Consider the following 14419-nt stretch of genomic DNA (forward strand, 5'->3'; position numbering starts at 1 on the left):
TGGGTTCTGAACTTTACCATTTTTGTTTTCAAATTGATAATGCAAACAAGACTCCGACCTTAAAATTTGGCTTATAGTATTAGGTGGCATGTTCAACTAAGGCATTCAAAGTCGTCCTAGAGCTCCTGTTTCCCCCAGGGCAGTCGGCTCAGCTTCACGTGTAGTGAAGAAAATGAGGTCACATTCTATTCCTGTAGCTGCAGAAACATCACTATTATGCTGCCTGCATCTACATTTTGGCTAATTCCAACAAGAGGCCATTCTACTTGAAAATCTACTAAGCAATCAACTTTTTGAGAATTCCCTCTTATTTAAAATTGGAAATCCTAAACCACAGTAATGTTTTAAACCATTTTCTGGGAATTAACAACATTTATGACGTTCAGCTAAAATTACTGCTCTCTACCCTTCCCAGTCTCTTGAACGGTAATATTGATGAGATGCTGGGTGTAGCTAAAAACTTTCAATACTTTTTGACCTATTTACTGATGAAATAAAGATAAAGATATTAGCAGAAATTCTATGACCTCTCAAACTTTCTATTCCAATGGTAGTATGAATATGCTGTAAGATTCAAAATACAGACCAGGAAAGCTAATGTAACCTTATTATTCATATGTAGTCTTATTGCTTTTTCCATATACACTTGTAATAACTATTGAGTGCTATGAAACAGAAAAACAAACAAAAAAGAAGCAAAGTATTTTAAATCACAGAAAGATGGGAAAATCTTAAAGATCCAATCCATTTCAATTTTTTTCATTGAAAATATAACATCTAGAAAATATACTCTTCTATCTAAATCCAAAATCTGATCAAGATTTTACTTACAAACACACTGTTCTGTGAATTATCTGTACAACTGTAAATAAAAATGTAGCTATAAAGAACAGTTTAAACACCATTAAACAAACAAACCTAATTCCTGATTATACAGAGGTGGGCAAAAGTAGGTTTACGGGTCTAAGTGCCACATGGACTTTATTCTTGTATTATTATTTATTAATCATTGTATTATATATTTGTATCACAATTTTAAAACTCCTTTGGCCCACCCTTGTATGTTCGGGGAGAAAATCATCTCCAGTTACTCTTTTAAGGAAAAATTAAACATCTATGGAAGGAACCAAAGAAGGGTATTATTCACATTAAAATACACAGTTCTATCCTCATAAGAACCAAGACCTCAAATACTAGTTTTAGTGACTCATTAATTTGTGAAATTAGCTTTTATAATCAGAGATGTAAAAAACCACTGTGTTCAAAACAAAATTATTACTCCAGCATCTCATTTCATGAAATTCTTAAATTAAAATGTGAGCCTCCATACGGATTTGTGTTTGATTAGTTTCACTTATTTAAGAACACTGAATAATTTAAGATCTGTTTAAATAAAAGAAACACATGAAAAGGGCACTTCCAAGAAGTGCTGGAGACTTCAGCACTCTGTCATTTCTGGACCCTAAATTCTCCAGAATGATTATAAACTACACTTACCTTCCAGGTGAAGCCACATCAGCCTCCCCTTCACCCTCACAACAGAGGCCACACAGAGTTCTCTTGGATTCCTGGGGTTTACGGCTTCCAGCTTCATGTTCTTTGTGAAACCCCGACTGAATGATGTCTGAAAGAGAGAGCCGGCGCTGAGCCAGTAGATCCCACAACGAGATAGTGCGCAGCAGCAAGGCCGGCCAGCTGATGCGGCAGAAGTGCACATGCACACCCACGCACACAGACCTTATTCATAAGACAAACAGGTTGTTCACATGTTTGTCCTTCCCGCCACTTACGAGGAAAGAACCATGCCTTCTCCATGTGTATCCCAGAAATTAGAACTCTGCTTGGCATACAGCAGGTGCCTAATAACATGTGTTGAATGAGAGGATGAACACATTCTCTGTTTCCAGTCCCATATGCATGCTCACTTCTACTGAATCACTGAGACACACATAATTTCTTCTACTTCTCTGTATTCCTCACCCACATCAGATCTGGGCATATCTGGGGGCGTGAAAGGAGAGAGATCGAGTCTCTGCCTGGGATCATCTTCCTTTGGCCTGAAGAATATCCGTTAGCATTTCTTTTAGCACAGGTGTACTGGTGAGGAATTCCTCTCTCTGAAATGATCTTCATTTTATCTTTCTGCTTCTTGCTTATGTGTATTTACTTTCTAAATTCACATTTAAAAAATTTACATATAGGAAAATTCACTCTTTGTACACTGGTCCATGAGGGTAAGGCTGTTAGATAAATGCCTACAGCCGTATGGCCATAACCACAGTCAAGATACAGAGCAGTCCCTTCACCTCCAAAACACCCTTACACTGGCCTCTCGGTAATCAACTCCTCTCAGGCTCCCAGTTCCTGGACCACTGATCTGTTTTCTGTGCCTCTACTCCCACCTTTTCCATATGCCATATAGAAGGAATGATATACTATGGAGCCTGCAAGTCTGGCTTCTTTCCCTAAGCAAACTGTATTTGAGCATCATCCATGCTCGTGCATGACGAGTCAGTAGTTCATTCTGTTATACTGTTGAGTAGTTTATGTAGATGTACCACAGTCTGTCCCTCTGTTTACCAGTTGAAGGACATTTGGATTGTTTCCAATTTTTGGTGACTCTGAACAAAGTCATCATAAACACTTAAGCACAAGTTTTTGTACGAACATAAACACATTAGTCAGCGCCAGCTGCCAGACTAGGTGGCTTAAACAAGAGAAATGTCTCGCAGCTCTGGAGGTTGGAAGTCTGAGATGAGAGTGTCCGCAGATCCAGTGTCTTCTGAGGCCTCTCTCCTTGGTTTGTACACGGCTGTCTTCTCCTTGTGCCTCTACATGCCTTCTCCTCCGTGTATGTGGTGTGTATTTCTATCTCTTCTTCTTACAGGGACACCAGTCACACTGGACTAAGGCCCACCCATACGATCTCATTTTACCTTAATTACCTGTTTAAAGACTCTAATTCCAAATACAGCCACATTCAGAGGTTCTTGAGGTTAGGACCTTAAAACATGAATTTTGGAGGGACACAACTCAGCCTATAACTGTTTTATTTATAGCTTGTAACTGTTTTATTTCTCTAAAAAGAGAAGTGCTGGACCACATGGTAAAAGTATGTTTCTAAAACAACTGCTAAATTATTTTCTAATATATCATTTTGCATTCCCATCAGCAGTGTATAGGGTTCCAGTTGCTAAACATCCTCACCAATTGATATTGCCAGTTTTCAAATTTTAGCCATTCTTATAGGTAAGTGGTTTAAACTTGCATTTTCCCTATGGCTAATGACATTAAGCAATTTTTCACATTTGTCATTTATAAGTCTTTTTTGGTGAAGTGTCTATTTTTACCTTCATTCTTGAAATATGTTTTTACTGAATAAAGAATTAAGTTTTGTTTTCTTTGTAGTACTCTAAAGAAGTTGGTTCACTGTTTTTTGGCCTCCATTGATTCTGATGAGGAGTTTGTTATTATTCAAACTGTTATTCCTCTATTTGAAATGTATCATTTTTTTTCTGGATGTTTTCAAGATTTTTCTCTCCATGTCTGCATTTCAGTGATTTGACTATGTTGGGTTTCTTTGTATTTATGCTGCCTGGGACTCCCTGAGATTCCTGAACCTGTAAATTCAGATCTTTCAGCTACTTTGTTTAATTGGGGACCATTACTCCTTCATGCATTTTTTCCTTCCACACACTCTGTGCCCACTTCTTCTGAGTCTCTGATGACACACGAGATTGCCCCTCAGATCTCCAAGATTCTCTTCATCTCCTCCCAACCACCTGCCATTTTTTTCTCTGTTCTTCACATACAACAATTTCTATCTTCAATTTTATAAACTCTTTCCTCTCTCATCCCTATTCTGCTATTAAGCCCTTCCAATAAATTTACTTATTTCATATATTGTATTTGTATTTGTCAGGTTTAGAATTTCTCTTTTTTTGTATTTCTACTTCTATTCTGGCACTTCCTATCTTTTCATTCATTGGCAGAATCTCTTCCTTTATATGAATGTTTCTAAAATTTTAGAGTACATCAAAATCATTTGGAAAGCCTGTTAAAAACAGACTGCTAGGCTGCCTCCCAAAGTTTGTGATTCATTTTATTTAAAGTGAGGCCAAAGAATCAGAGAATCAGTATTTCCAACAAGTCCTCAGGTGATGCTGGAGGAGCTTGCCTTAGAGCCACACTTTGGTGACCAGTGCTTTCTACTAGTGAGCTTAGTTATAACAGGGGCTTTAAAATACTTGTCTACTACCAATATCTGGGTCATCTTGGGTTTGGTCTCTGCTGATTATCTCTTCCACTGAGAAGGAGTCTGAGTTTCCTATTTCTTCATGTGCTGATCAACAATAGATTGAAATCTGGATATTTTAAATGTTACATCATAGAAAATCTAGATTGTATTATATCCCTCCTAAGAGTGTTGATTCTTCTGTTTTAGCAAGCAATGAACTTCATTGGACTCAAACTATACACTCTTATCTGTTGAGAAGCAGCATAAACCTTAGTTCTGTTCTTTCATCCTTAGCTACTAGGTTGCGTGGAGTTTGCCTGTCAAATACGCGGTCCAGGGATCAGCCAGAGATTTAAGCAGAGTTTATGCACAGAATTCGTGGTTCCCCCTCCTGGCTTTTCCCTGTCTGTGACTTCCCTCACTTTCCAGTAGTTGTGGTTGCCCAAATTCGGCTATCAGGTCATATGCCCAGAAAGATCATAGATTTTATATCAGTGTTTTAGTCATCCTGCAAGTTGTCAACTGTGGCTAACTTCAGTCCACTTGTCTAAAAATTTGACGATGATCCCCCCATGGTCTTCCTTTCTTCCACACTCCTGCTCCCTCTGGCATCTGCCTGCTTTGGTTTACTCTCCACATCCCTCAGGGAGGTGTTTTTATTATGTCCGGTATTTAGTTGCCATCTGTGGGAGGGTCACTTCCCTATGAGCTTAGCCATTACTGAAAGCAACACTTCCTCCTAAGTAAATATAAAAATTTCCAAATTACCCACTACTGTAAATTTTAACCAGACATTACAATACAATATAAATATATCTATTTTGAAATATATAGACAGAGATAAGTGCCTATAAGTAATAGATTATATCTCTTTGTTACTCATGGAAGGAAACCAAGGTAATTCACACTTACATATCTTTTTATATACATTAGGTTCAAATGAAAGTCTATCTCTATGTAACAGAACAGAATTATCCAATGTACACTGAGAAATCAATTTGCTCTGTTCCTTTATGTTTCTTTGGAAACAGGAATGAAAGCTCCTCCAGGTGGGCCACTTTCCTGCACGTCATCTAAACATATCCACACATATTATGTACTGAGCTTCTTTCTGATAATACAGCTCAACAGGCTGCCTGAAAAGCCTCCAAGTAAGTTATAACGCATTTTATCCTATTATAATAAGGGAAAGCTACAACCACATGACCTATTTTAGTTTCCACTTACTGCTCGGGGGTAATTTATAAAGGATCAATGGCAACACTGTTACCTGTGAGTTTATTTTACTAAGCATTTGGCTGTGTCAATCTATTTCAGAACTGCCTGTGGTTGTTAAACATCCTCAGGGAAATGTCTTCCATGCATCCACTTCCAAACTACCTCTCCTGTGGTACACACAAGATTGGTGATTAAAAAAGAATTCATAATAAGCATTCCATTAAAGAACACTGTAGCAAGCTAATAAAATTCAGCAAAGTATCAATGATGCAATGCATACGTCAACAGGCAGATAACAATCCTGTCGATTAAATAAACAAAAAGCCAGAAACAAAGAGGGGCACATCTGTAACAAGTGCATCCCTAATGAATACGCCAGTGTATTTATCAGAACAGATTTAATCTAGGTAGTTAAATCCTAGAAGCTCAGAGGTCACCTGGGGATATGGCTACTTACTCCACTGTTAAAATAAAATCCATTTTGACAACAGCTGGCTGAATGGGAGCAGCAGTCAGCTAAAAAGATGCTTTGGTGGAACTATGCTATCACAGAAGAAACACGTCCTTAAATACAGAACTAGGGGAGATATGAGAGTTTTCTCTCCAAAGTTAAAGAATCAGGGGAAGATTTTTCTTCTTGTCAAGTAGAAAACACAAAGTAAAGGGGCTTGGGGAAGTGATGAAGTGTTCCTATGATCCAAAATGAAAGGCCATAAGGCCAGGAGATTCTGTCACAAGTGATTTCAACAGGGTAAAAAGTTTAATAAGACTGCACTGCACTTGATATGCTTTCAGTGGTAAGCAGCTGATATCCCCACGATGGTACAGTTACACAGCTGCCCCCTTCATACCACCTAAACTCTCGCCATACAGTTCTTTCAAAGCCACAGAAGAGCTGCCTTTGTGCAAAGGCAATGCCATCCAAGCAGAAAGTTCATTTCATCAGTTACAAAGCTTTGATTTCCACTCTGCCACTGATTTGTTTCTGTATTTAGGAGTACAAGTTGACCTAGTAATCAACCTACTTAATTCTTCAAAATCCATTTTTAACTTATGTTCAGTATTGAGTTTCTCTCTATGAAGTCAACCCTTTCCTCCTCTCAGTTCTCATATTCTGTTACCCTGCAGAACAAATTATAGGTGGGGTTGCAATGAATCAGCAGCAACAGGAACCCATGTCTAGAAAACAACTCTTTGATTTGAGAGAGCTTTGAATAGTAGTATTAGCAATCCCCAACTGGAAGACTTTTGTCTTGGCATAAAGATTACCTATCAACCTATCACGACTAAATGCATGTTCAACACACTAGGCTATACATTAATGCCTCATTCTTAAATCAGAGATAATAATCTCAGTCCCTTTTCATAGTTCCTAGGGTTGATGAAGTTTAAATGAATAATTTATGAACTACTTAATACAATGAACTCCTACAACTAAACAAGTACACACACATACAAACATACACACACGCGTTGCTATTTTATTTGTCACAAAAATCCTATTACTATGTCAGTAAGGTCTATTTGAACAAGGTAGAGGCTTAAAATAAGCAAAGGAAAGTACAAAATTGTTGGACTAGCATCCCACTAAAATAATCCAAGACAAAAAAGTAAAAATAAATATTTTAAGACTATTCTTATCAATATCACACTCCACAGCAAGTGCATAACTATTGGTGGCACAGGAGGCTAACTGTTCACCAAAGTTTATCCTCCTTCTTCCACAGCATGAAATTATGCTGAGGACCAGCAGGCCAGCCAGGACACGCCCACGCCTCACTCATGACCTGGGGTAGGGAATCATTCTCACCAATGAAAAGTGAGCAGAACAGTATGTGTCAATCAATACCAGCTACAGTGCTTAGAACTAAGACTATCTTCTCCTGGATTTCTTTCCCTATCTGTTCACCAAAACATATCTAGCCTAAGGCTCATCACAATGAGCCACCCGATAGTCAGAAACATCCTGGGCCCTTCCTTCCCTAAGTGAGAAGCACATTTATAACATGTTCAAGCCACATTATACATTCAGTAATCAGTTTGTTACAACATCTCAGAATTACTCTAATATACAAACTTGAAAGGAGAACTTTTCAAAAACTACGAAAATTTTAGGGTCCTACAGAACAAACCAGCATTCTAATCTTGCTCAATAAATAGAAAACAATTGGTAACATTTATAGTAAGCAACATCTATGATAAAAGAAATAACAAGAAACGAGTGTCTTACATTTTTGAAGCAGAACGGAGGGGCTTCTTCTGTTCCATGCTGCTTGTGATAATCTGCCCAGTCAAAGTCCTGGCCAGAGCACCCTGTGCGGGAAAGAACAGTGACAGAGCGTGAGTCAAGCTAAACCTCAGAGAAATGAACAGCTTTATGATGTGTCACTAATGAAAATAATAAGGGGTGCAAGGATAAGCCCCCAAAAGGTAAAGCCTTTTCTTAAGCCTGAGAGCACATCAGATTTTATGAGGGTCAAACAAAATATTTTGAAAAATGTGAAGTACTACATACAGATAAGGTATACCCTATTATCATAACATGGTGCCCAAAATCAGGGAAGAAGGTGGAATTTACCCACATCAGTGCACGACAGTGGGTAGATCTGCTTTGGGGAAGAACAGAAGATACTGAGGGAGGGGTTTAAGAAACAGTTATTCATATATGAGGTCTCTCTGGGAAAAGTCCAGCCAATGTTAATGTAATGAGAATGGTTTGCATGACATCAATGTAACCTGGCAGTCAAGGAGAATGGACTGGAATGCACATGTGTGAACAATGACAATTTCACTGTACTAGTCAGTGGAGGTGGTAGATGCCACTGAGTGTGAGCATGTGTACTGTGGGGCCGTCACATTCAAAATGACTAAGTAGAGCAATGAATCTGCATGAAATTTTGCATTAAGCTTGAACATTCCTCTGAGGAAAATGTCTGGATGATTCAGAAGGCCACAGCTATGGACAACTGAAGATTGGCAGCTTCATCACAACAACATGCCCACTCACGCATCATGTCTCGTGCAGAGTTTTTTTGTGAAACAGTGAATCACCTAGGTGACTCGGCCCCCTTACCGCCCAGATTTGGTACTCTGTGACTTCTGGCTTTTCCCAAAACTAAAGTCACCTTCAAAAAGGAAGAGATTCTAGACCATTGATAAGATTCAGGAAAATACGATGGGGCAGCTGATGGTGACTGAGAGAACTGTGTGAGGTGACAAGGTGTCTACTTTGAGGTGGACTGAGGCATCATTGTCCTGTGTACAATGTTTTTTTATCTTGTATCTTCTTCAGTACATGTCTCTATTTTTCATATTACATGGCTGGATGCCTTCTGGGCAGACCTTGTATACTAAATTTAATTAAATACAGATCTTACCAAAATGGGTTTTTCCTATCTTTATTCATTTCATTTGAGAGGGAAGGTGCAATTATGCAATATATATCCATCATAACTACAAGACACGGGAGAAGGTGAGAGAAGAAAACAGTTCTAAATTGTTAGAACAACATAGGGTATATGGCTTAACTAGACAGGAAAATACATTATATGAGTATTTGTGTTTTCTGTGAAAAAAGGATGGTGATGGAAATGAAAAATACAGTGGCTATTAGGATTCATTGACACTGTAACAAATGTCACTATACTCTTCACTTAGTGCTCTCTCTTTATTGTTTGGGTTATTGAACATACATGCAACTATATTTTTGATGCCAAAGAAACTGGAGAAATTTCTTTTCCTCCGCATTGTCCATAACCCTACACCCTCAAATTCAGTTCACATGGGGACTCTAGTCACTAAATCCCAAAGTTGCAGAGTAACTACAGAAATTCTTTATTAAAGAAACTCAAGACACTGGTTGCCTTCTACCTCCATCTGTACTCACAAGCACAAAACAATATTCTTTTCATTAAGTAAGCTCAATTTAACCAACTCTTCTTTAGAGCGGGGTATTATTCAAGAAAGCAGCTGTCCTCCTCTGGTCCAGGGACTGAGCCTTGATCCTCCCATCCCCTGCCACCCATCAGCAGCACAGGTAATCCCTTCTGCGTAAGATACCCGTCTCATTCTATAAAGACTGGCAGTTCCCCACTTCTTTCCAGAAAGGAGATAAGAAGTCTCAGAGTTGTGAGATGCTATGTACTCTTTCAAGCTGGTTCTGAAGAGGTCTTGTACATCTTCTACCTCCCCGCCTGCCTTGCAACACCGCTCTCTCCAGAGCTGTCCCTCCAGCCGGATGCTCTTGCATCAGAGGTTTCTGGAAGGAACCAAACCAACTTTCTCCCGAATATTCATAAAGTAAAACAAAATGTGTTTTAAATGAGGTAGTGCAAGTTTCTGTGCAATTACTATAACTTGCCACTTTAAGAGAATTAGTCTGTCTGAAACTGTTTGGGATCAAATACTCACATTAATGTATAAGAATAGGAGAATCCACCAAAAGACACCTAAAACTGGAGAGAAGTTATCTAACAGTACAAAGCGTACTGAACCTCAAGGTGGGACTGATTTTAGACCCAGTTCTACTAGGAACTAGATGGAATAAGGCAAAAGTCTTCTGTGCAACAGACTTTATCTACTAATTCACAAAACAAGATCTTTCAAGTCTCCTCTGGCTGCTGCGCTCCATGATTCAGAGCAGCCATCACTAATAGTGTACTGCTGCTGCTTAGGATTCTTCCCTTTCCCCTGTGGTTAATGGCCTTTTCTCCTCCTATGAAAAAAGTGTGAAAGGGTCGACAGAGGTTATGTAACAAGAAATCCCTAGTCGAGCTCTTGATTAAACAGCTGAAGGCAAGATGGCTCGCTGCAAAAGAAGGACCCTATTTGGTTAGGGGTGTCGCCAGCCCACAGTTAATCAAGGTCTCCCCCTGTTCCGTATCTCTTGCCTAGACCTCCACTACTTCCTTAGTTAATTTTGTGAGAAAATATTATCCACATCATGGGGGAAGGGAAAAAATAAGGGGAAAAAATGACCAATGAATAGTAAACTATGTTCTAATATGAAATTTAGGTTCTTTATGGTCAATGTTTGTTCAGATAAAACTTTTCAACTTAGAAGTCCCCTCTACTTCTATAGACAGGCATTCAGCAGGGTTTTCTATTATCAAGTCCATAATCACCAACCTCCAAAGGGCTTCGACCCACTCCATAAAATGTCATGCTCCACAGTTTCTTGGACTAACATTCAGTCCTGTCTATCCAGTTTTCAAGACTCTCTATGGGAAGCCATTTTTAATCTAATTATTCCAAGAGACAACCGAGTCTTGCTGAGTACGCTGGCAACAACTAATTATTCTGCCCCTAGAACTCTCTCCTTCCCCTGAACATTTGAACAGCCAAGACTTTTCTTCCTCCTCCTTCTCCTAGGGACCTTTATTCACTTAAAATTCTTTTCCTTCATGCTGATAATGAGCTCTCTTTGTAAGGCAGTTTTGTGACAGCTCAGAAAATAACGGCTACATAAAAACAAATTGCTGTGCCTTGTATAATAGAGACAACAGGGGTCAATTATATTCATTAATCAACAAAGACAGAACAAGGAGTTCTAAGGCTTAACTGCAGTCAGGAAAATATGTTTTAAACCTGGAAGAGAGGGAAATAGCAGAGGGGAAAAGAAAATAAAAGAAAATCAACCCCCCTTGGGCTATTAAAATTTGCAACAAGCTGCCATAGGAGACTGTTGAGCCACTACCACTAGACTTATTTCAGCTTTTATTAGTATTTATTCTGAATAAAGTTCCAACTGTTACAGGTCCAGAAAGGAACAGGTCGATGACCCATATCCATGTGACACAAATTAATTGACATAAAACAGCTCTACTTCCAAACATTGCTATTGGCAGTGTTAGTAGACAATTCTTTTAAAAAAACAATTTGGCAGTTAAAATGTTCATGGACTTTGACACAATTTCATTTCTAGGAATTTATCACATAAAAACAACCCTGAAGACCAAAAAAAGTGTTATATATTAAGATGCAACAACATTATTATTGATAATATGGGGGCCACTATGTCTCCAAATATAGCAAATTATATAAAACTTATTCAAGCCCATGAAAAGTCATACAGATATGAAATTGCATCTGGTTTTTAAAGATCATGAAAGATGATTGCTATTATTTTCAGGTACCTCCAACCTTTTGGTGTCTCTGGGCCACACTGAAAGAAGAGTTGTCTTGGGTCACACATTAAATACACAAACACTAATGAAAACTGATGAGCAAAAGAAAAGGTTTTAAGTAAACTTATGATTTTGTGTTGGGCTGTACTCATCGCTATCCTGGGCCGCATGCAGCCCAAGAACTGTGAGTTGGACAGCCCTGTTAGATGCAGTACACCAAGCAAGTGTGGTGTGCTGCACTTGCTTACACCAATCTTTGTGGTATAAGCAAGTGCAGCATTATCAATTTTATATTGAAAATATGCAAAGAAAAAGGCCAGAGGCAATGTAACAAAAACTTAACAGTAAATATCAAAATTATTATCTGGGAGGTAGGACTCCTAGATACTTTTTTCCTCTACTTATTTGCATTTTGCAAGCTTTCATTAATGATCATGTTTTATTTCAATAATAAAAATTATTTGAAAGCATAACATCTTTGCTCTATTTTAAAATACAATCAAGGCACTAGTCAATCCATCAAGGATCAATTCATCCCAGGGAAAACACCAGGATTGCCTCCCCATAGCTCTCCTCCCACCCCTGGTGTGCTCACGGATTCCTGACTGCACCTGGCTCCTCTCGTGAGTCAGCTCCCCGCTCACTGCCAGGAAATGAGCTCCACCACCCCGAGACAATCTTGGTGCGCAGGACCCTTGCCAGTGACTTGGGATGGAAAAAATATTTCCCTCTCTCATGAAAGAGACCACGGGAGTTAAGGAGCTGCTCTTCTATGCCGGGTGGATATAAAAAAAAAGGTACAGTCTAAATAAAAAACAAAAACAGCAGAAAAGTACCATGCTTGCCATCTCCTTGACTGGTAAAATGAGAACCAATGTGACCCCACCGCTGTGATGACTGCAGGGAGCAGATACTTTTACACATGGCTGGTTGTCATGTACCTGAGAAAACCACAGCAGACACCAATCTGGCAACATGTGTCTAAATTTTTAAGAAGGTATCTGCTTCTCTAACCTAGCCATTTGTTCATTTACATGTTCATTTGGAAATATTTAGTAAGTGCATGCTGTATGTTGAGGAGGGCCCTGATACTGGAGATACAGAAGTGAACAAAACCAACAAAAACCCTAACTTTCACAGAGCTTACATTTCAGTGAGAGGAGACAGATAATAACACAAATACAAAAAGTCAGGGGATCACACGCGCCGTGGAGAGGAAGCGGATGAGGGACAGGAGGGCTGCACGGAGGACGGCCTTAACGAGTTGGTGAACAGCAGGTGTCGTGGAAGCAGACTGCATGGCCACCCGGGGGAAGGGTGTGCCAGGAAGAGGGACCGCCAACTGCAACAGAAGAATTCTAGCAAAAGACAGCAAATTAGAAAGCTAACAAAATATCAGTTTTTCTAAATTGACCTATAAATCCAATGTCAATTAAAATCCAATGGACCTCTTTTAGAGCCATACAGATTGTCCAATTCATGCACAGTGATAACCAAGACAACTTGGAAAGGAAGAAAAAGTAGAGGGATTCACCTAATAGTTATCAAAACTTATTATAAAGTAAAATCATTTTTTAAAAGTGAGGCATTGGCACAGGGATGGACAGACAGACAGACGAGGCAGACTGACTGAGCACAAGACAAGGTTTACGCATGTAAAGGGGCTGGACGTGGGCCCCTGGGGGGCCGTGAACCAGGGAAGACACAGTAGACTGTTCAGCCAGTGATACTGAGACAACTGGTAAATCTGAAAATCCAATTCAATTCAAGCAAAAAAATTAAAATTAAAATTAAAATTTTCTGACCTCAGGGCATAGAAACATTTCAAGTATTAACAGCTAAACATGAAAAACAAAACTGCAAGGCTTTTAAGGAAAATACGGAAGAACATCAGTGGGATGACTATCTAAAGACATGCAAACAACAATTAACTTTTTTTAAAAAGACATGCAAACAATTCATAAAGAAGGATGGATTCTGACTATATTATAATATATAATTAAATTATAATTTAATGTTTCAACAGAACATAAAACACCAATGAAAAAGGAAAAAAGACAAGCCACAGGCTAGACTATTGTATTTGCGAAGTGCATTGTTGAGAGAGAAGTCACATTAGCCTATGTAAATACTTATATAATTTTTTAAAATAGCAAAAAATATAATTGACAACTCAGAGGAAATGCAAGTTGCTAACAAGCATGCAATGACCTGCTCAATGGTGCTAGCAGTCACGGCTCCCAAGTGAAACGGCGAGACCCACTTCACTCCCATCAGAGTGGCAGTGTCCAACAAGTTTGAGAGTGTTGCACAGCAGTCAAGATAATGCAGAATGGGAATGCTCAAACCCTACTGTCAAAATATAAACTAGTACAACGTGGTGGGCATTTGGCAACATCTAGGGAATGCCAGCAGTTCCACATTTAAGTAAATCCCCTAAAGGACCTCACACACTTGGGTACATGTACAAAGATGTACATTTGAGTGTTGTCTTTCAAAAAAGAAAACTGAAAATACCTAAAATGTCTAGCAACGAAATATGGATTTCAAAAATTATACTACATTCATAAAGCAGGTAAAATAAACAACCTACATGCACCAACATCAAAAAATATGAAGGGATACTAATGAATAAAAGTTAAAAAAAGACACATAGCATGATAACATTTACGGTACATATCAAATAAAATCTATTGCATGGTGACTGTAATAAAAATGAGAGACTGATGCAGAGGTAGATTGAGAAACTAAAGTGGCCACACAGTAAAGCATAAAGTCTTTAGAAGGTGTCAGATGGGTCTAAAGGGTTAAGGAGAGAGGAAGGGAGGGGACAGAATGG

At 38.8% G+C, this 14419-nt stretch overlaps 1 protein-coding gene across 9 annotated transcripts in view; it reads right to left on the reverse strand.

The window, feature by feature from the left end:
- Positions 1-14419, reverse strand: part of SFMBT2 (Scm like with four mbt domains 2) — a 220977-nt gene that overhangs the window by 61149 nt on the left and 145409 nt on the right. For all 9 annotated transcript variants that reach the window (XM_045858039.1, XM_045858046.1, XM_045858038.1 and 6 more), the window contains 2 exons: positions 7686-7768; positions 1498-1624 (listed from right to left, as the gene is read on the reverse strand). In XM_045858039.1, the coding sequence (XP_045713995.1) occupies positions 1498-1624; positions 7686-7768 (210 nt within the window). The remainder of the gene's footprint in view (positions 1-1497; positions 1625-7685; positions 7769-14419) is intronic.

The sequence above is a fragment of the Phyllostomus hastatus genome, unplaced genomic scaffold (genome assembly GCF_019186645.2).
Source record: "Phyllostomus hastatus isolate PE091 unplaced genomic scaffold, TTU_PhHast_1.1 phas_scaffold_1674, whole genome shotgun sequence".
NCBI lineage: Eukaryota > Metazoa > Chordata > Mammalia > Chiroptera > Phyllostomidae > Phyllostomus > Phyllostomus hastatus.